Source organism: Scardinius erythrophthalmus (genome assembly GCF_964197995.2).
Source record: "Scardinius erythrophthalmus genome assembly, chromosome: 17".
Taxonomy (NCBI): domain Eukaryota; kingdom Metazoa; phylum Chordata; class Actinopteri; order Cypriniformes; family Leuciscidae; genus Scardinius; species Scardinius erythrophthalmus.
The window spans coordinates 31,343,528-31,366,389 of record NC_138237.1 but is presented as its reverse complement, the minus strand read 5'-3'; the positions used below and the strand labels follow the sequence as shown (position 1 = coordinate 31,366,389).

The window sequence follows — 22,862 nt, the reverse complement described above, 5'->3', positions numbered from 1 at the left end:
ACGAAGCTCTTACTGTACTTACCTCATGTCATGTTTGCATTGGTGAAATCATTAGTGAGAGTGCAGAAACTGCGTTGCAATGATAAGATCTTCATTCACGCGATCAACAGGCTGTCATCTGCTCAATGCTCATCACTGCACCTTTTATGTGATGGGAATAGATCTAAATACTTAAAAAAAACTTCTCACGATTCGTTAATCCCGATAGCTGTAATAGTAAAAACGTATAATAGCTGTAATAGTAAAAGTTTTCAAGAGAGTTGCACATGCAATGCTAAATATTTCATATACAAGCATGTCAGCCAATCACAGCAGTAGGCGTTTACACTGAAGTCTCACAGCAGACACGCCCATTCAAACAGAGCGTTCATATCAGAGGCTAAAATCAGGCTAGGAAATATGCCTTTTATTTCTAAATTATAACAACTTTTGATCTAAAAAACATACTAACATTATAAGGGCACCCCAGGTAACATTCTAAAATAATAAAATAATCCATGGAATGGGACCTTTAATATCATTGTTTGTTTTTCCCATCAACCTACACTCTGTAGTGCATTATGGCAAATAAAAAAACAGATTAGTGATTATGTTGCAAATTTATTAACAAGCAACTGATATTTCACTATAGCATAAATATTTAGACACTACCATTACCCACCTTTTGGAACTGATTAGATCCTCAAGCCTTTTTGGGTATGATGCAACAAAATTTGCAAACCTGGATTTGGGGATTATTCTCAAGCTCTGTCAGGCTAATTGGGAACCAGCGGTGGATAGCCATTTTTGGTCAATGCATTTATGCTGTGACTGTGCCTCAGATGCAATCAACTAAAACTGTCTGTAACCAAATAGTCCATACGATAAGAACAACAAAAGAACAACGTTCCTCAGGGTATCTTGTTTGTCCACTTGGATCTCCAAGAGGTCCTCTAACAGTATCAATTGTTTGTAGCCCTTTTATCTTCAGGTATAAAGAACTTTAAAGAATCATAACCCTTCTAAGAATCCTAAAGTTCTCTCAAAGACTGACATGCTAGCATCAGTGCTGAATAACTGCTACACTACTATCTTCAATAAATTCTTCTCCACACAAGAACTCTGTTCAAGCTTACTTATTTTATGTATTAGAGAAATCTAATACATTAGCAAGCCACCTAAACAACTGCTCATTAAGCGCTTGTTTTACCTGATCAATATCAATCTTATACCGATCAGGTATAACATTATGACCGCCTTTCTAATATTGTGTTGGTCCCCCTTTTGCTGCCAAAACAGCCCTGACCCGTCGAGGCATGGACTCCACTAGACCTCTGAAGGTGTTTTGTGGTATCTGGTACCAAGACGTTAGCAGCAGATCCTTTAACTTCTGTAAGTTGTGAGGTGGGGCCTCCATGGATTGGACTTGTTTGTTCAGCACATCCCACAGATGCTCGATTGGATTGAGAACTGGGGAATTTGGAGGCCAAGTCAAACTCCTCAAACTCGTTGTTGTGCTCCTCAAACCATTCCTGAACCATTTTTGCTTTGTGACAGTGCGCATTATCCTGCTGAAAGAGGCCACAGCCACCAGGAAATACAGTTTCCGTGAAAGGGTGTACATGGTCTTCAAGTATGCTTAGGTAGGTTAAACGTGTCAAAGTAACATCCACATGGATGGCAGGACCCAAGGTTTCCCAGCAGAACATTAACCAAAGCATCACACTGCCTCCGCCAGCTTGCCTTCTTCTGCACACGCACCCGGCCATCAATGTGATGTAAAGAAAATGTCACCTTCAGGCCACCTTCTTCCATTGCTCTGTGGTCCAGTTCTGATGCTCACGTGCCCACTGTTGGCGCTTTCGGCAGTGGACAGGGGTCAGCATGGGCACCCTGACTGGTCTGTGGCTATGCAGCCCCATACGCAACAATCTGCGATGAACTGCATCCTGACACCTTTCTATAAGAACCAGCATAAACTTCTTGAACAATTTGAGCTACAGTAGCTCGTTTGTTGGATCGGACCACACGGGCCAGCCTTTGCTCCCCACGTGCATCAATGAGCCTTGGCCACCTATGACCCTGTCGCTGGTTCACCACTGTTCCTTCCTTGGACCACTTTTGATAGATACTGACCACTGCAGACCGGGAACACCCCACAAGAGCTGTAGATGAGAGATGCTGTAGATGCTCTGATATATATATATATATATATATATATATATATATATATATATATATATATATATATATATATATATATATCTCAGGGTTTCCGTTGTCCGGTAATTGCCGGACATTGGCCAAAAAAAAAAATGAAATGTCCGACAAAATTAAATCTCTCCGGTCAAATTGTCCGATTAAAATTGCCTAATAATCCCGCCCCCCTAACACAATCTGAATTTGAGAATAAGCCTAAAATGTATAAAGCGAAAATACACCGACCTTTGGGTATGTTATAAAGGAAAAGGCTCTACCGTTTGAAAGCTAGCGGCGCCAGGATTTTGATTGTAGGTGGGCCTCCAGAAAACTGGATAAGACAAAAATAAAAATAAAAACGGGTTCCATCTCCATTTCAGCGCTTTTCTGGACACTGAGGACAGCGACTAAAATTATAGGCCTATTATTTTTAGTTTATTAACAGCAACAACAGCTGTAAAGATGAAGTTGACGATCGCCATCTCCGTGGTGAACGCGCCTATAGAGAGAAATGCACATCATGGATTACATAATCAGAGAGTAGCCTATTTCTTTTCGTTTTAAATTTAAAAAGACATTTCAAGCTTTCTTAAGATATATTTCATGTCTGTGAGGCCGCGCTGAGTTTCGTTAAATTAGGATGAGATGCGCTCCTGTTCACGAGCAATGCAAGTGACCGCGCGGGCGCCGTCATGTAGGCCTATCGTCTGCTATATTAAAAATTATTATTATTATATTAAATTTAGGCAATTGGTCGATACATTTTTTTATTAAAATTAAGATACAATTTATACAAAACGAAATTCACTTCAAAAAAGGCTTTCTACAAAACAAAAAACTTAATTAAGTGGTCAAGATCATGTCTGACCCGCTCCATTTCTCTCGATATTGCGCATACTATCTTACACGTGCGGTTCACTTTTCATAATCCACATAAATTAAAAAATAACATTATAATATTTTAACAAATATTAAGCTAAACTAAATGAGCTTATTTAATGGCTACAACACGTATAGTAGACCTACTCTCTATTTGTACAAATTGCTGCACATTCATTTTATTCTCAATTTTGCACATATAAGTTGAAAGGCATTTGTTTGTGCATGCATAGCAAAACATATCTGCAACATTTATCAAGTTCACTGATAATTACGCGTGCATTTATTAATTATTATCTTAATGAATAATGAAACAAGGACGAAGTTTTTTGTTTAGAATGGAATGGATCGCAAATAGATCCGAATGAAGAAACGTACATAACCATAGTAGAAAATGGGTCTCGAGTGTTCCTGCAGAGAGGGGGTTCTCGCTGTAGAATCGGATCAAGACGAAGCAGCGAAGTCGCCTTGCGGAAAACAAGGTTACGCGGTTTATGCGCATTGCAAGTTGTGGAGAGACACTGGGAAGTTCGCTTGAGTAAAAACAATAGGCTTCAGATAATGTATGTGGGGAAGGGGGATTGGCAATGGTTTGTTAAACTATGAATGTGAAACCATAGTAAAAACAATTGGCGTTGATTGACACCAATCGGACGTTCATGTTTTTTTCCGTCTATTTAACCCTCTGAGGTCTGAGCTGTTTTCTGGGCCCTGGAGGTGTTCTGACATGCTCTGACATTTGTGGTTATTTCTGTTACTTGTGACATTTTCATGGCTAAAGTCTAATTACACTGTATTCAGCACAAACTCTGCTACAATAATATATCAGCAGCATGTATGTAAAAGTTTGTAGTTTTGAGATAATGACATTTATGCGTGGTTTGTGAAAATACAAAAATAAATTCTCACTGAAATAAGGTCATGAAACCCATACTGATTATTTCTTCACAAGACTTTTGAAAATTGTATCACGTAGCCTAGAATATTTGCTCCAAAACGATGTGAGAATCACCCTGACTGCTCATTCAGAGAAGACAATATATTGATTTAAAAATTTTACGACGTGTTTTGTGTTAGAAAGCAATATGCGAAGGGGCGGATCACCTCATTAATATGAAAGCTTTCCACACCTGAGAAAGACAAAGAACCTCCCTAATGGCCCTATTAGGAGCTTATCAGGGCCCATCATTCTGACCAACCTTGCACAAAGAATGAGGAGATTTAAAAAAGAATGGCTTTTAAAATTGTTTGGATTTATTTACAACACAACATAATCTAAAGATACACAACAAAAAAGCACTTATTGAAGAAAGAGACCTTTGTGCCATTCCTAAAAACATTGTACATACCTTTCATTTTCTAAGGTGTTTGATTTTCACTTTACCATGTTCATGTACAGAGACATGTACTGTGAATGTTGAAGTCAGCAGGACTCAGTGGCATCTGGGCCCTGAAAAAAAAAAAAGTGAACATACTGATATCAAGAGAAAGGCCTGCACGATTTTGGGAATACATTTTAGATTTTTCTTGTTAAAATTGCTTTTTAAAATTCACAGAATACACACACACACTCACACAAATGTTTCCAACAATATATAATGAACACCAGGTTTGTTGTGCCTTGTAGGTATAGGCTATGCGCAGTGCTGCATAAAATAATAACAATATAGCAGCCTATATATATTTTCAAAAAGATTTCAGTAACAACTAAGCTAGAGAAAAATATATTGATTATCATGTTACTTCAAATGTTTCCATTCGTTATGATGATATGAAATGAGATAATAGTAAAAACATGAAGCCGTTTGGAGCGTTTTGCTTTTCCAAAATATGATACATTCAAACGCGATCGCGATCAAAAATATGATACATTAAAACGCGATCGCGATCAAAAATATGATACATTAAAACGCGATTGCGATCAAATATAAAACATTATGGTTAGGCCTACCATATAGCCTATCTACGTTTGAGCAGATATCCACAAACACAGTAACAGTAAACACGGGTCTAAATATTATAATATTCACCATATATCTAGCAACAGTTCAACTGCAATGTGAAATTTATGCAACAATAGCAAACTAATATGTAAGAATTTCTTACCTTATCTTTCTTGTCTTCAAATATCGTTCTTCTTCTTCAGATGTAAATCCAATGTAAGCTCAGGCACGTCTTTCAAACTCGACGAAAAGTGAAGTGAAGTGTTTTGTTGTTGAGGTAATGAGGGCGATCGCGTTCCATGTGGAGATTTGCATGTGAATATCTTTTGCGCGAGTGGGCGTGGCCGAATTAAAAATAATTAGGAAGCGTTTGAGAAGCTGGAAATCTTGTTGGTTTTATACAAATTACTTAAACAGAGAATATTTGTTTTCGTTTTGAATCCGATCATTTAAAAGTACACACTTAAATGTTTATAAAGGTGTATGGCTCATAAATGTGTAACAAGTATTCGCTGAGTTTTGTTTCAGTTTATAGACGTGCTCAAGAAAAAAAAGTTCACCGCGACGGAGAGGCAGAACGCACACACTGTTTTTTTTCCTTATTTTACAAAAGCACAATGTTTTGATTTGATTTGAAGTGGACACATACAAAAGTAGAAATACCACAGATTCTTTTTTTATATTTATTTTTTCTGTATGACCATAAATGACGGAGAAATTTAAGTTTAAAGTGCTACAATGTGGAGAAAATCCAGCAAAACGCGCCGGCGCGTTTGTCGACCTCAGAGGGTTAAAAGTTAGGCTAATAAACATGTTGCATTCGGCCTGATTATGTCATTTTTTAAGTTACTTAGCCTGCCTCCAGTTTTCCTCAACTTGACTAATTAAGAGGCGATATTTGACCTGGCATATTATCAAGATGTCCGGAAAACAAAAGTGACCGGCACCATTTTTTCCTAGCGGAAACTCTTGATATATATATATATATGGATTTGAGAGAGTTTGACAAGGGCCAAATTGTGATGGCTAGATATATATACAGTGAGGAAAATAAGTATTTGAACCCTGCTATTTTGCAAGTTCTCTCACTTGGAAATCATGGAGGGGTCTGAAATTGTCATCGTAGGTGCATGTCCATTGTGAGAGACATAATCTAAAAAAAAAAAAATCCAGAAATCACAATATATGATTTTTTAACTATTTATTTGTATGATACAGCTGCACATAAGTATTTGAACACCTGTCTATCAGCTAGAATTCTGACCCTCAAAGACCTGTTAGTCTGCCTTTAAAATGTCCACCTCCACTCCATTTATTATCCTAAATTAGATGCACCTGTTTGAGGTCGTTAGCTGCATAAAGACACCTGTCCAACCCATACAATCAGTAAGAATCCAACTACTAACATGGCCAAGACCAAAAAGATGTCCAAAGACACTAGAGACAAAATTGTACACCTCCACAAGGCTGGAAAGGGCTACGGGGAAATTGCCAAGCAGCTTGGTGAAAAAAGGTCCACTGTTGGAGCAATCATTAGAAAATGGAAGAAGCTAAACATGACTGTCAATCTCCCTCGGACTGGGGCTCCATGCAAGATCTCACCTCGTGGGGTCTCAATGATCCTAAGAAAGGTGAGAAATCAGCCCAGAACTACACGGGAGGAGCTGGTCAATGACCTGAAAAGAGCTGGGACCACCGTTTCCAAGGTTACTGTTGGTAATACACTAAGACGTCATGGTTTGAAATCATGCATGGCACGGAAGGTTCCCCTGCTTAAACCAGCACCATTTGGATGATCCAGAGGAGTCATGGGAGAAAGTCATGTGGTCAGATGAGACCAAAATATAACTTTTTGGTCATAATTCCACTAAACGTGTTTGGAGGAAGAAGAATGATGAGTACCATCCCAAGAACACCATCCCTACTGTGAAGCATGGGGGTGGTAGCATCATGCTTTGGGGGTGTTTTTCTGCACATGAGACAGGGCGACTGCACTGTATTAAGGAGAGGATGACCGGGGCCATGTATTGCGAGATTTTGGGGAACAACCTCCTTCCCTCAGTTAGAGCATTGAAGATGGGTCGAGGCTGGGTCTTCCAACATGACAATGACCCGAAGCACACAGCCAGGATAGAGGAGTGGCTCTGTTACGTGCTCCGAGGATATGTGTTTGTGTTGTTGTTTTTGCTGTCACTTTCTCCGCTGTCATCTCTCAGGGCGGTGCTGCTGGCTGTCCATCATCATTGGGCCTACGATGTACACCTGAATGGGCGTCCACTCCTTACTATAAGAGACTGACGTAGACCGGAAGCGAGAGAGAGAGAGAGAGAGAAGGAGCTCTGTTTGGTTTTCGTTTTGGTTCACATGGTGGCGTGCCTTGTTTTTTTTTGGTTTTGTTATCTGCTGTTTATTGTGAGTTACCGTTTGTTTCCTCTCAGTGTTGGTTATTTTTTGGTTTACGTTGGACTTGAGTCCTTACGTTTTTTTTTTTTTGAATATTGCTTTATAACCGGCCAGGGAGTAGTGAGTAGGAAAGTATGTCACGTGACTTCCATTCATGCAACACCTAGGGAAATCCGTGTTAATACATCAGGTCACAAGGACAAAAATAGGGTTTGAATCATGAAAATGCATATATTTATTTATAGCACCAACGTGCACAAAAGAGAGAGAGACAAATACCGTACCCAGGGAGTAGGAGCCTGAACGGGGCCAAATTAAAGAAATAAACAAAACAAAACCCACAGTCTAACTACATTCCCATTTCCACTAAACTACTACAACAAGAAAATAAAAGAAAATAAAGTCGACGGCGCTCAGCACGCCCTACCTAATCTACACTATGTAAAAACAAAAACGCACAATAGTAGCACCCGCTCTTTACCTGATGTATTAACACGGATTTCCCTAGGTGTTGCATGAATGGAAGTCACGTGACATACTTTCCTACTCACTACTCCCTGGCCGGTTATAAAGAAATATTCAAAAGAAAACGTAAGGACTCAAGTCCAACGTAAACCAAAAAAATAACCAACACTGAGAGAAAACATACGGTAACTCACAATAAACAGCAGATAACAAAACCAAAAAAAAACAAGGCACGCCACCGCGTGAACCAAAACGAAAACCAAACAGAGCTCCTTCTCTCTCTCTCGCTTCCAGTCTACGTCAGTCTCTTATAGTAAGGAGTGGACGCCCATTCAGGTGTACATCGTAGGCCTAATGATGATGGACAGCCAGCAGCACCGCCCTGAGAGATGACAGCGGAGAAAGTGACAGCAAAAACAACAACACAAACACACATCCTCGGAGCACGTAACAGGCTCTGTAAGAAGCATATCAAGGTTCTGGCGTGGCCTAGCCAGTCTCCAGACCTAACCCAATAGAGAATCTTTGGAGGGAGCTCAAACTGTGTTTCTCAGCAACAGCCCAGAAACCTGACTGATCTAGAGAAGATCTGTGTGGAGTATTGGGCCAAAATCCCTCCTGCAGTGTGTGTAAACCTGGTGAAAAACTACAGGAAACGTTTGACCTCTGTAATTGCAATCAAAGGCTATTGTACCAAATATCAACATTGATTTTCTCAGGTGTTCAAATACTTATTTGCAGCTGTAACATACAAATAAATAGTTAAAAAATCATACATTGTGATTTCTGGATTTTTTTTTTTTTAGATTATGTCTCTCACAGTGGACATGTACCTACGATAACAATTTCAGACCCCTCCATGATTTCTAAGTGGGAGAACTTGCAAAATAGCAGGGTGTTCAAATACTTATTTTCCTCACTCTATATATATATATTTTTTTTTTTTTTTTTTTGGGGTGTGTGATATACTTTTTGAAGAAATATCGTGCTACAGTGCGTTCTATCAGTTGCAGTTCTGGGGCCTCATTTATAACCGTTGCTTACGCACAAAACAGGCCCTGAAAGAGGCGTATGCCACTTCCGACGCGTAAGTTGTGATATATAAAAACAAACTTGATGGGAAAATTTGCGCACATGCACGCAAACTCTGACCCATGCGTACAAACGTTTTGGAGACGGAGCAGGCAACACCGATGGTGAGCTGGAGTTAAATGTCTTTTTGGTCACTTTTAGAAAGAACGTTTTAAGAAAATTATACATATAAATAAAGATAATGGAAATATAATTTCACTCACCAAGCCTATCACATTAAGCAAACATCCATCCATTTTTAAATGTCTGCGCCAGCGAGCGCGTTGGGTTGTTTAGTGAAACTGACGCATATTTATCTAACGGCAGATGAAGGAAAACCGTAAATCATCATTATGAGTCCTAATCATAAATACAATGCATGTTCACAATAACAGTTTAAATAAATAAAAGAATGATTTAAACTGTTTTACTTCTGATATAAACATTTAGATTAAATATGCCATTCTCATTAATGGAGTTAAACACTTAAATTAGGTTACATGAAATCATTACTGAAAAGTTACATTTTGTTTTTATATTCAATATAATTTATATTCAGTTCAATACCAAAAAACAATACAAATATTTGTAGTGGATGTGATGCTTTTGAACACTTTCCTGTGGCATGTTGTGTTTTAACTGCAGAGAGAATTGCTTATCATGATACCAGCAGATTGTCTGAGAACATATTTTCGTACAAATAATGCACAACAAGGCCTATCTGTTTCCATTAAAAATATAAATCAATTAGGCCAGTGGAAAAGATTGAGGAAAAACTTGATATGAAATGTATTTTACATTATTTGATTTATTCAGAAACAAGGCAAGGATAGGCTACTAAGTTATTTCTATATGTAATGTGACAGTTTTATAAATGAGACCCTTGGCGCCTCCGTCCCAACATACTGTTCAATGTGACGTACATTCACGTCACATGTTAACTCACAGGACACTGCAATTCACAAAAGTTTATTATTTGTTATTATGTGCTTTAAAGGGGTCATATAATGGTACATGCACTTTTACAAGTTGATTGCACTGAAATGTCTGTTGGCAGTGCCTGTACACAACCATCCTATCATGATAAAAATCCATCCAGTGGTTTTGTTTTAATCTCCTTATATGTTTGACCATCTCTGAAATCAAGCCGTTCGATATTGTGACGTCATAAGATCGTACGCCCCTCCCGCTATTGTGATTGACAGCCGTGTTTCAACACAAGACCCGCCCTGAGCAAGCTGTGACAGCCGTCGTCATAGCAGTCCGCCATTGTTGATATGCTGGAGTAGAATGGCGTCTAAGCGATTGTGGTGTTCTGTTCTTAGATGTAATAAGGAACACAGCAGTCATTTGGATGTTCCTAAATCCGAGCCGTTGAAGAAGCAGTGGCTGAGTTTTGTTTTTGAAGCGATATGCCCAAAGGATTGACGCGGGGATTCCCTCACGGGGATTCCCCACGATCGTCTGTGCTTTCATGTTTGCGCGAATCATTTCACACCAGACAGCTTCACAAACGAGAAAAAACGGATCGGTACCAACGTGTTCCTGCTGAACCTCCAGAAGATGTGAGTGTAATGTTTTATTAACCTTTATATTAGTATTTATATTAATCTTTGCGAAATTTGCAAACCTTGCTGCAGGCTTCACGATGAATGCGTCTAAGGTTTACACTCAGGGTACATTATGGCATGTTTTCTATGTACGACGTTCTCAATATAATTCATAATCCCACGTTTATAACGAATAACACGTGGTTATTGTGTTAGATACGGTCAGAGAATGTCTAATACGGTGTACCCACAGAACAGAGGGGCGGGGTGAGCAAAGCTCATTATCATTTAAAGACACATGCACTGAAACGGCGTGCTGAAAACAGAGCTGTTTTTGACCAGGTAAAATTAGTGTTTTCTTACAATACTAATGAGAATTTTTAATTAAAGTATATTACAAACTTTTAATTTAGACCCTAAAGAATCATATTAGCTTGTACAAAAATGGCATTATATGACCCCTTTAAAGCATTTCCGGTTAAACATTTAATTTGTGTGCTGATGCGCTGTTCTAACATGTGCTTTTCTGAGCACATACACCCAAAGCGCTCAGGCACTTAAAGCCTGTCAAACAGCGCCTGGTTACTGGACTAAGTTTTCTTTTGAGTCTTATTGCACTAATACTGTCAAATACACACCAGGATTACATAAACACAGTTGGTTATGTCTGAAGTGAAAGCAAACATTTGAGAGAAAATTGGGTGCGTGTCATATGCGTGTATATTAGATGTGTGCCGGTCTTAAAGTGACAGTAGCCTAATAGGGGATAGTTAAAGGGGATCTTTAAAGGGGATAGTTCACCCAAAAATGTAAAATGTCATTATTTATTCACTCTAATGTTGTTCCAAACCTATATTCATGTCTTTCTTGTGCTGAACACAAAAGATATTTTGAAGAATGTTGCTGTCCCCTTTTACTTCCATAGTAGGAAAAAATATACTATGGAAGTCACTGGGGATTAGAAACTGTTTGGTTACCCACATTCTTCAAAATAACACTTATTTTCAAAAGAAGAAACAAACTTAATTCGGATTTATATGGGTGGGACAAAACCCACTCACTTTTTTTAAGACCAATGAAATTGGACACACTCACTTAACATCTCTAATTCTAGAGTAATATGTCTGTTAACTTTTCAGAGCGCCGTCAGTCAAATCCATTCCACTTGAGGAATGCCCTAATAAATTAAACTCCATTCCGCGTTTTAGCTACAGCGTTGATTTCCACGCTGCTGCTCAAATCCATTCCACTTGGCTCAGAGTCCTACCAAACCCTTACTTCTCAGGCTAGATGAGCCAATGCGCATGTGCTGTCCCAAGCGCGAGTCTCGGGTTCTTATGGCAACCGGAGCTTCTAACAGATCGATGCAGTGGCGCAATGAATTTACCAATCAGTGATTGACTCTTTTACTTAGAAGGCGGGATAGTTTCTCCTAGGGGATTTTTTTTTTTTTTTCAATGTTCAAAGTGATAAACTTCATTGTTTTTTGTAAAAATACATTCAGTGTGATACATCACCTTTTCTTCTAACAACACCCAGTAAGTGTTTTGAAACTGACACTAATTAAGTGTCTTTCTTATTGATAAATGACCTTAAGTACTCAACGGTCTCTGTTGTATTTTTTGCTTCATAATGCACCACACATTTTCAATAGGAGACAGGTCTGGACTGCAGGCAGGCCAGTCTAGTACCTGAACTCTTTTACTATGAAGCCACACTGTTGTAACGTGCAGAATTAATCTTGGCATTGTCTTGCTGAAATAATGTATTTGATGAATCTTAGTTGATTATAGATTATTAGTGCTGGTTTGGTTGCTGAGAGACAGACACACGCAGAGGCTCGCAGCTGATTGTGCTGTGCTTATTCCGTTAATTCAGATATCATATTGTACAAGGCTTAAATCATTTAAATATACATACAGTAATATACAATATCACATCGAAGAACATTTATATGTTGTAGTAGCCTATTTGAGTTGATATTACTCTTGCCAAGCTCTGATTTCTGTGAGATGCACGCATAGACGGATTTGCGCTCTTTTCATTTTTACTCTCACTCATTCACTTCACTCATTCACTTCACTCATTATTGCATTGAGATTTTAGATAAGTTACTTGGCTTCGGAAACACCCATAATCTACTCCAGTAAAAAATTCTGGAGGAAGACCCAGCCACATTTTTTTTGCTTCCGACGCCCATGTATTTTTTTCATTTAATTTCTTTCTTGAATGCTACTGTTAAATATACCTTATGTAGCTGAAAACAGCAGTTTTTTTCGTGAGGACCATCGTTTACACCATTTACACCATTTAATGGTGTGAGGTCCATCATCTCATTCTCATTGTAAATACTAAGAAAACAGAAGAAATTCTTTGATCCAGGACATATAATGTTACCTATATAAATACCTATAATGTTATTCATGATTAAGTATCCAGAGTATGATAAGACTCCTGAGCTGTGTTTGAAATTGCCCCATTTACCCTCATTCACTATTCCCTACATTACTTCACTAATATAGTCCTCTTGAAGGAGTGAATGAAAATGATTGAGTGAATTCAGACACTGAGTGCACCGAAAGGGCTGTAGCTTTTGCATAGTTTGTGCTTGCGGTTTAATAATCATTTGAAATGTAGCAAACTGGCTGCTCCAGTAGTAATTTAAATTATTGAAATATTAATACAATCAGTGAACTTTTATCTATTTTTTGCTGACTTCATGTTTATAAGTGAGTACATATTCATTGGTAAGGATGGCAGCATCTTCGGTAGTGGTAAAATTGTTTCAGTTAAATCATGGTGCGGATCAAATTGACCCTAATTGGATTCAATACAATTTTCCAAAAACCACACTATGAAAAACACCAAAAAATCAGGTACAAACAGTACACTTTTAATATCAACACTTCATTACATTTCTGAATCATTACAAAAGACTTATATCTGAACATATAATTTATGAAAATCTTTTTAAACACTTTTTTAAAAACTGTTTTGTTTTGACACATTTTCGACAGCTCAAAAATCTGAACAGGTCAAATTGACCATGTAACAGAACATGAGGGTTAAACTTTTTTTTTTTTTTTACTAGGATGCTTGATAACTTAAGTCTAAGTCAGTAGCCATTTTATAGAAGAACCTTGTGATTGTTCAACCTAACTCTCACCTCCCCTAAAACAACTCAACCCCATTCTTTGTGCCTTCTATTCCAAAAGTAGAGTAATTTTAAGCACTCAAATACCATCAGTTGTATTCTCACTAGTCTCGCGTAGCCAGACCTTCAGACTGACGGCTGAAGGTCTGGAATTCATAGCAGCTTTCTTTGGCCAAGCCCGCCCATAAGGCCGTTTGACCGACATGTCAAACAACCAATTACAGTTCGTTTCGTTCAGCGTCACGTTTCGGGGCGTGGAAATGTCCCCACAACAACAGACCGGCTAGCAACAAGTCAGTCAGCATAGAAAATCAAAGAAGGAGAAGAAAACAAGCAGTAAGTCATTGATCTGTTCGTGCACGTATAACAATAATGCCGTCTGCATTACCACATCTTTTAGCTGATCTTGATAAATGCTCATTGTCACTCATGTAAACGTCTGCGCTTTGTTTCCCGGCGGACCGAAAATAAACGCGACACTCGCGCCCCCTGGAAATCCGATAAAATTCAACCAATCAGATGACGACTTCGACATTCCTGAAGTGTTTCCAGTTAAGTGTACCATATGCATCAGACGTTTAGCCAACGTTCCGTGGGCGTGACGTCTGAGGCTGAGACTATATTCTCACTAACAAACCACTGAGTCAAACAATAGTGTCAGTGCTCTCAACGCAGCGTCAGCTCAAAAACAACAAACTAAAATAAAAATCAACGCAATGTGTTGCTCTATGCCTACCAGGGAACATCACAAAAGTGCAACAAGTGTTGCAAGTTACCTGACAAATAACTACTTGCCACTATTAGCTTACTGAGCATTAAACAGAGTGAAAAATTGCAATTCAGCATGTACACATCAAAATCCTGCAAGAGCTGCAATTCTATACTTCATAGAAAAACGTCTTTTGTTACGGGAAATGTACTGCAATCAGTACCCTTACCATGTTCAATACGGTCTAATTTTGTTCCAACTTCTCTCTCTTCACTACGAAAAAGAACAATGAAGAAATTCAAACGTTTGAAGGACACTAAGGCCCCGTTTACACCTTGTATTGAGATGCGTTTTGGTCGAACGAATAACAAGTGGACAACGCTAAATTCTGGTGTAAACTACGTCTAATGCTTTGAGCTTGTCCACTTTCGACCACTTCCAGAGGTAGTCGAAAACATTCAAGATTTTGAGATTCTGTGTATGGCCATTTTACCCACCGAGCTGGTGTTATTCAACTATGCCAAGTTAAACTTGGTTTTGCATTCTATCACCCCTTGAAGAATCGACATATCCGAACACACCTGGAATAAAGCTGTTCACAGAGTAAACTTCATCTTGTGCAAGACTCAGTCTGATTCAGATGAAAGTTCTCTACCGTATTCATTGTAGTAAAACCAAGTTGGCTAAATTGTACCCAAATCTAGATGAAACGTGATGTGCAGTGCATCATATGTGACCACATATGATGCATTGCACATGTCACATGTTTCATCTAGATTTGGGTACATTTTTTAGATTTGGGTACACGTTTCATCTAGATTTGGGTACAAGTTTTATATTTGGGTACACATGTTTCATCTAGATTTGGATTTTAAATTGTCAAATCTAGATGAAACATGTGACATGTGCAATGCATCATATGTGGTCATGCTTTAAACTAAGACAATTTTGGTTTTCAGGTTTTGAGATTTTTAACTCAGCTTTTAAATTAAGACTTCACCCTAACCCAATAATGGCTACTTTTGTGTCAGTGGTGATGACATTTAAATAGCTAAAAATAAAGAAAATTGGGGTTGGAGGTGAAACATGACCACTGATATTTCTAGATGGGTTTTGGAAGCTAACATCTAATTTTTTTTTTCTCCCCCCTAAAGTTGGTAACCCTCTTCCAAATGTGGGTGGTTCCTCTGTACTTCACCACTAAGCTGCACTGGTGGAGGTTTCTGGTGACATGGTTCATCTTCTCTATTGTCACAGCCTTCATCACTTTTCGTGCTACCCGCAAACCACTGGACTGCACCACTCCAAGGTAACCAAAAATAGCTTTATCATCGTGCCATGGGACTTTGACTCTGTTTAGCTGTGTGTGACTTTCTGTTAGGTACGTGTATAAACCGTGTTTGAAGTAGGGGTGAGATATCTCAGTATTTTCTGGGATTTTGACAATAACAATAATTAGACAATATTTTGCTGAGTGTTTTTGTGTTAGTACTTTGGCTGGTTTAGGCCTATTATGGACTGCTGAAGCTGGTAGCACTTTATTTTACAGTCCTGTTCCCCATGTGCTTATTACAGTAATTACAATAACTGGGTAAACTAGGTGCTAACCCTGAACCTACTTCTAAACCTATCCTTAACAACTGCAATTACTAGGGATGCACCGATGCATCGGCTGAACATCGGTAACGGCCGATATTTGCCTCGTTAACTGCCATCGGCCATCGGGAAATAAAAATGACATTCGCCGATGTCACATGGGCGTCAGTTTGGTTTGATATGCTGGGGACAGAGACGCATTCGGAAGTGCATTTTCAGAAGTGCTGGGTACAATGACGCATTTATTTATTTATTTTTCTATGAGAAAACTCCTTTTCTCGAGAAAAGAACGACCATGGTGTGTAGCAGAAGAAGCGGCGGAGTATGCACGATCCGCGAGTGCTGAAGACGTTCTGCACGGCTTTGATGGGTGCGCAGGAGGACACAAATGGGCGGCGACCGCTTCTTCCAGTGGCGGGAGCTTTTCCCTCAGCGCCGTCAACAGATCAACAGAGCAGATCAACAGAGCGTTAACTGTACACACCGCCGCCGACTTGAGCTGCAAAGAAGCTCTGGCCTCCCTGTCAAGGACGCTTGTCAAAAAGTACGGGGAAGCTTGACCGCTCTGAATAGTGAGTGAGAGCGCGCGCGCGGTCGGGGCTCTCTCTCTCTCTCGCAGAAGAGCGCGTGCGCGTTTAAAATTTAATATGAACATTCACCCGTGTTTTTTCCCTCATAAATGCGAACACGAAAAATAAAATGAATATTATAATGTTTTTTTTGTTGGGTCAGACAATGATTACCAAATTTCTCTCTCATATTGCTCCTCATAACAACTGAAAAAGAACTTATAAATAAGGTTATAACTGTCAACCAGAAAGTGACATTAAAGGTTTTTTTTGTTTCATAAATTGCTTGGTCTGATTGAATTTGTGCTCATTCTAGGATAGTGTGATCAAGAGCCGAAAGACTTGTATGTTTCAGTGGCACAAAAGAAGGAATAAATAACAAAAAGAAAAAACATCGGCATCGGCATCGGCCATCGGCCAAGTTGTTATGTTAAACATCGGTATCGGTATCGGCCCAGAATTTCCCAATCGGTGCATCCCTAGCAATTACCCTTTTATTATATTCTTCACCTTCTGAGCAGTGGTTAGTTTCAAGAAGTGACGGAAATTGAGTTCCCTTTCATGTTCAATTCACTTGACATTGTGTCAGTAGCCGATGCTATGCAGAAGCTTTATTGAATAACACCAGGGCGTAGCACTGGCCAATGATGTTCAAGCACATGAACTGAAGATGGGCCTTCCCGCTATATAAGGAGGTCATTGCCTCAAAAACTCACTGTTGGGAGATGCTCGCCAGCAGACGTTCCCTGGATTGAGCAGTGCTCTGCCCTCAACCAGCAATGGACCTTAAGGACTCAGGTGATGAGCTCAAGTGTCCACGTTCCTCTCACCCAACTTTTCAAGAAACAAACCTGGTGGAAAAATTACCTTCTATATCTTGCATTTCGGGGATATTCTACCAGCATTAAAATAGGCTACAGCATACAGTAAATGCGTGCACTCTTAAAGCATGTTGTTATTTGGTTTTTCCAAAAAGAGTGACATACTTAATAATATCAGCTTGCACATCATTAAAACAATAATTACAGTATTATCGTAAACATATATACGAATACATATTGCACACCCCAGGTTTTAAGATCATTTGGAAGTATTGGTTACTCCTAAATAACAAAAATAACACCTACACAGGGATCAAAGTTCACTGTTCTACTGAAATGCCAGTACCATACTATTTTCGACTATGTTGCTGCTTATTTTTTAAATCTGTCTCTGTGTGATGTCACCTGTTTGATCTGAATCTTGTGAAAACATGTCCAGGTCACATTTTACCCCAATGTCAGCATGGTTCAAAAGTTTAGAGGCTTTCTTTTAGCACCACCGGCATTGGGAATTAAAAATTTGGCATGTTTCCTCAATGTCCTGTACTCAACCCCAGGCTGTTCCAAACCTGTATGACACTATAGCCGCTTTGTTAAAAAAAAAAAAAAAGAGAAAATCTTGAGGCATGCTGTCAATATTCTTTTTCTAAACAGTTATAATAAACTTCAAAACGAATGCAAATCACCATAAATGTATCATTAAAGTTTTCCAGGTGATGCATGCTCTATATTCTTTTTCTTTTCTTTTTTTCATGATTTGTGTGCAGAACAAAACATTTGTAATAGTTATTTACTTAACATCCCCTCAAGCCCCCGTCAGTAAAGAAAATTTACATTTACACATTTGGCAGGTTTATCCAAAGTGACTTAAGTTACATTAAAATTATAATTTCTTTTCTTTTCCAATTCATGCATTCTCTGGGAATTGAACCTGTCACCTTGCCTTTGTTAGCGCCACACTCTACTTGTCTAAAGAGACTACAGGACACTGAAAAAAAATTTGCTCTTGGACTTACTAAAAATATTTTTTACAGCAAGTGGTTGCACAGTTTATCTTCATTTTAAACATATATTTTTAGTTGAACTTCTTTCAGCTGAACACAATCGTAGTTATATTAAATAATATCCTTCCCAACTTTGTAATGGCATTGAATAGAGTTTTTGAGGCTCCAAAAAATGCATCTATCCATCATAAAAGTAATCCATACAACTCCAGTGGGTTAATTAATGCCTTCTGAAGCCAAGTAATGGGTTTTTGTTTGAGTTCCGGCAGAAGGGTGACCTCTGACCCGACGTATCATGTAGCTCCTCTTATATCGAAATCTTCCGACATTTTTCTTTAAACCTTCTCGGTTTAGATTTCTAATTTGTGGCTGGGTTTTTTTTTTTTTTTGCTCTATCCTCTGCACTTCCGTGTTCATCAATTTTGTTCTCACCTAAACTTATGCTTCCAGACCAGGTTGGACATGGGAATATCACAAACTAAATGTCGCACTTCAGACCACAATGTGTTCTAGGCAATCGGGCGTCACGTTCACAAGTTATCACATAATGTCGCCACAAGAGCATATCGTGTTTTTGTGTCAATTATGAAAACAGAACAAAAACAACATAAAATTGCTTTGAAAACAGCTTACGAAAAGCAAAAAGGAAGGTATTATTACATAAACTTAATATCTAATGTTACAGTTTGTTTTTACGTTTAGGCTCATTGGAAGCAGGATTTGCCGGAAGCCAGTGATTATAGTTTGTTTTAAATATGGATATTTTTCTTACAAAATCCCATTGCTTCACTTCAGAATGCATTTATTAACCCACTGGAGTTGAATGGATTACTTATATAATGGATGGATGGGTGTGCTTTTTGGAGCTTCAAAAAGGCTTTATTCAATGCCATTACAAAGCCAGGATATTATTTAATATAAATCCGGTTGTGTTTGGCTGAAAGAAAAAGTCATATACACCTAGGATGGTTTAAGGGTGAGTAAATTATGGAATAATTTTCATTTTTTGGTGAACTTTTTCTTTTATCAATGTTTCTAGTTATTTCAATTCAAACATATTGAGTAAATTACTATATATTCAAGTCTGGGATTTTGACTAAATGGAAAAGACTTGTTTGTATTTGACGTTTAGTTATGTTGTACAATTAAAAGCCTGTCTGTAACTAGCATAGCACAAGTAGAAATTTTTTTACTGCACTGGCATTAGCAAAGCTAGGCTATATTTATACATTCTATACTTCAGCACAATGGTATCCAATAGAAATTCAACATAACTAAAACTCTTTTAAATGTCAAACATAACTGAACATTAAACAGTAACATGTATTTCCCTTCACTCAAAAGTGATTTATGTGATCCCTTCACATAAAACAACACTTAATTTCAACATTTACTCTCCTGATCCAACAATATGCAAAGCATGTTTGTTAACTAAAAATCGGCCACCCAGTTGCAGTTAATGCAACAAAAAATCATTCATGTAATTCCAATGCAAATGGTTAAATTAAACTTTCATATTAAATATATTTAAGTGGATTGAACAGAATGAAATTAAGTTAGGACAAAATGTAGTACTCATTTTAATTAAGTAGCAAAAAAAAATAAAAATGTGCTTGGAGAGTTTGTGTGTGCGCGAGTTTGTGTGTATTTGTTTGAGCACTGACGTTGTCTCACCCCCAGTCTCCAGACATAAACCCAATAGAGAATCTTTGGAGGAAGCACAAAGCACAAGATTGTGCTTCCTCCAAAGATTCTCTATTGGGTTTAGGTCTGGAGACTGGGGGTGAGACAATGTCAGTGCTCAAACAAATACACACAAACTCGCGCACACACAAACTCCACGCGCATACTTGAGACGCGAGCACACACACAAAACTCGCGCACATACTCAATGAGACGCGAGCACACACACACAAACTCTCCGCGCACATATTCATGAGACGCGAGCACACACACACATAATACCTTAAAGATGTGGAAAAGTCGATCAAAAGTGTGGCTACATTTCTCCAGGCTCGATGCCAACAGCGCGCGATGCAGTAGCCTATTTGCGGTAAAATAATTGCTGCAAAGACCGGTACCACGACAAATATGATGAAGACCTTGACCACGGCCACGGAGTAAACATAATAGCAGAAAGTGGCTCCGTCTTCGACTGGTAAATGAAGAGATACCTTGTTGATCACTCTGACAGTGTTTATATTGCAATAATGACCTACTGAGTGTACACAGCCGTTCAAAAATGTGTTGGTTAGTCAGATTTTTTTTTTTTCAGTAAGGATGCATTAAAGTTATCAAAAGTGACATTAAACCGTGTAATGTTACAAAATATTTCGTTTTTAAATAAATGCTGTTCTTTTGACATGTTTATTCATCAAAGAATCATGAAAAAATGTTATCATAGTTTCCAAAATATTAAGCAGCAAACTATTTTCATATTTCTGAAGGATCATGTGACACTGAAGTAATGATTTTGAAAATTCAGCTTTGACATCACAGGAATAAACTACATTTTGAAATATATTCAAATAAGATTTTAAATTTTAATACTATTTCACAATATTACAAGTGTTACTGTATTTTTATAAAAAAAAATCAGCTTTGGTGAGCATGAGCTCTTTATAAAACATTTTTTGTTCCTTTGTGCTTTTTTTTGTTCCTTTGTGCACTGGCTAAGGAGCAGGAGTCAAACTGAAAAAATAAAACCAAAATTTTCTGAGGTAATGTGTTATGTAATCTTGTTAAAATGGATTTCATAAAATTGGTATCGAAAAAAGTATCATTAGGAACCGGTATCGAAACTGAGGTATCGAAAATGGCACCGGATCGAAAGATTTTGAACGATACCCAGCCCTAGGAAGACTATACCAAAATCATACAGGTTTGGAATGATATGAGGTAAATGACAATAAATTAAATCTTGTGGGCATTTTTTTGCATTTATTTTATCTTTTGATTTTTGGGTTGAAGTAGGACCCAGACATTTCTTGGTGAGATTCACATCTTGGTGAGTTTACTCTGTTGTCTCTTTCTCTCCACACAGGCTTGTTTATAAATGGTTCCTCCTTTTGTATAAGATCAGCTACACCACAGGCATTGTGGGCTATACTGTAGTTATGTTCACCCTCTTTGGCATCAATCTTATATTTAGGTAAGTTATTAAGCTTCATGTTTTAACACTGAATCATTGTGGTAGCTGACTATAACATTGTGTTTTTAAAAACATCAATCTCTAACTACAGGTAATTTTCATGTTTTCACAATGTTAGATGTCATATAGCATTTAGTGAACATGCAATCCATGGTCAGATTAATTAAGGGGAAAGAAAGCAGAAATAAAAATTCCATATTTTGTATTGATGTTTTCTTCTGGTGGAAGATGTGTGGATATGAATGGGTGCTGATGTGTATGTGCTACAATAATAAAGAAAAAATATTATAAAATAAATAATACTTAAAGGTGCAGTAAGCGATTTTTGAAAAATGCTGTTGAAACGTGGATTAGACTGATCACCAAAACACACTTGTTAGCCAATCAGCAGTAAGGGGCGTATACACTCATGATGAGACACTCAGGAGAGAGAGCTCAGTGCACAAAACAGAAATAAACAGATCGACTATAGAAAGAGATGGCAGAGAAAATACAAAAGAGGAAAAGGCCAGGGGAATATAACTTTAAAAAGAAGGGTTACGATCAGGCATGAGGTAGGACCCGCGTTAAAGGAGAACTCCGGTCAATTTTAACATTGAGCTCATTTTTTTGTAAATTTGGAGTGCTGTCAGTACAGAGATCAACGACAAAAATCGGTGTTGCCTACACCGTGTTATCCTCTTTTTAAAATTTGCACCCTTTTGACTTAAATGGGGCAAGTTTTAAACCTGCTTTTAGGCTCTTAACATCCTTGATGTGTCATTACAAGCGCCCAGCCATGTGAGTGATTCCTGCAGAGTGAACACGGTGAATCTGACTGCAGTAGATGTGAAAGATATTAATAAAAGTGATGTTAATTCAGCCAGCGCACATACCTGTATTTACTTCCTGTTTTCGGTCGAAGTCCACAGTAGTCGATTGTCGAGTTCACGCGCGTGATCTAGGGGTGTGAACCGACACTGGTCTCACGGTTCGGTTTGATTACGATTATGTCATCGATTCAGTTCAATTCGATATCACAATGCATCGCGATGCACCGCATCCTCAATTAAAAATTTTTTTTCCAAAGTATTGTGTGCGCGCGTATGTGTGCTCGCCTGTTCAAACAGTGACATTCCAGTTTTAAGTTTCAAGGGAGTAAAGCTTGTTTATGCCTTTAAGAAAAGGAAAATCTGTCAAATAAATTTTGTTTTAAAGAAATGTTCATTTAAAAGCAGCGCTCATTAATCAGTGTATTATGTTACCATTAAAGATGCGCGCATCAACCGTCGCTGTATCCGCTGTTGAAGGTGACGATCATCCATTTATAATCACGCATAACAACACAGAATAATTGTAATTTGACCATCGGGTGCGGATACTTAAATCA

At 38.2% G+C, this 22,862-nt stretch overlaps 1 protein-coding gene across 3 annotated transcripts in view; it reads left to right on the top strand.

Annotated features, from left to right (window-relative positions):
- The window catches only part of rnf121 (ring finger protein 121), a 124,047-nt gene that overhangs the window by 60,255 nt on the left and 40,930 nt on the right, over window positions 1-22,862 (top strand). For 2 of the 3 annotated variants that reach the window (XM_081391374.1, XM_081391373.1), the window contains 2 exons: window positions 15,507-15,661; window positions 21,386-21,493. In XM_081391374.1, the coding sequence (XP_081247500.1) occupies window positions 15,507-15,661; window positions 21,386-21,493 (263 nt within the window). The remainder of the gene's footprint in view (window positions 1-15,506; window positions 15,662-21,385; window positions 21,494-22,862) is intronic. The other variant, XM_081391375.1, reaches the window with a different exon arrangement.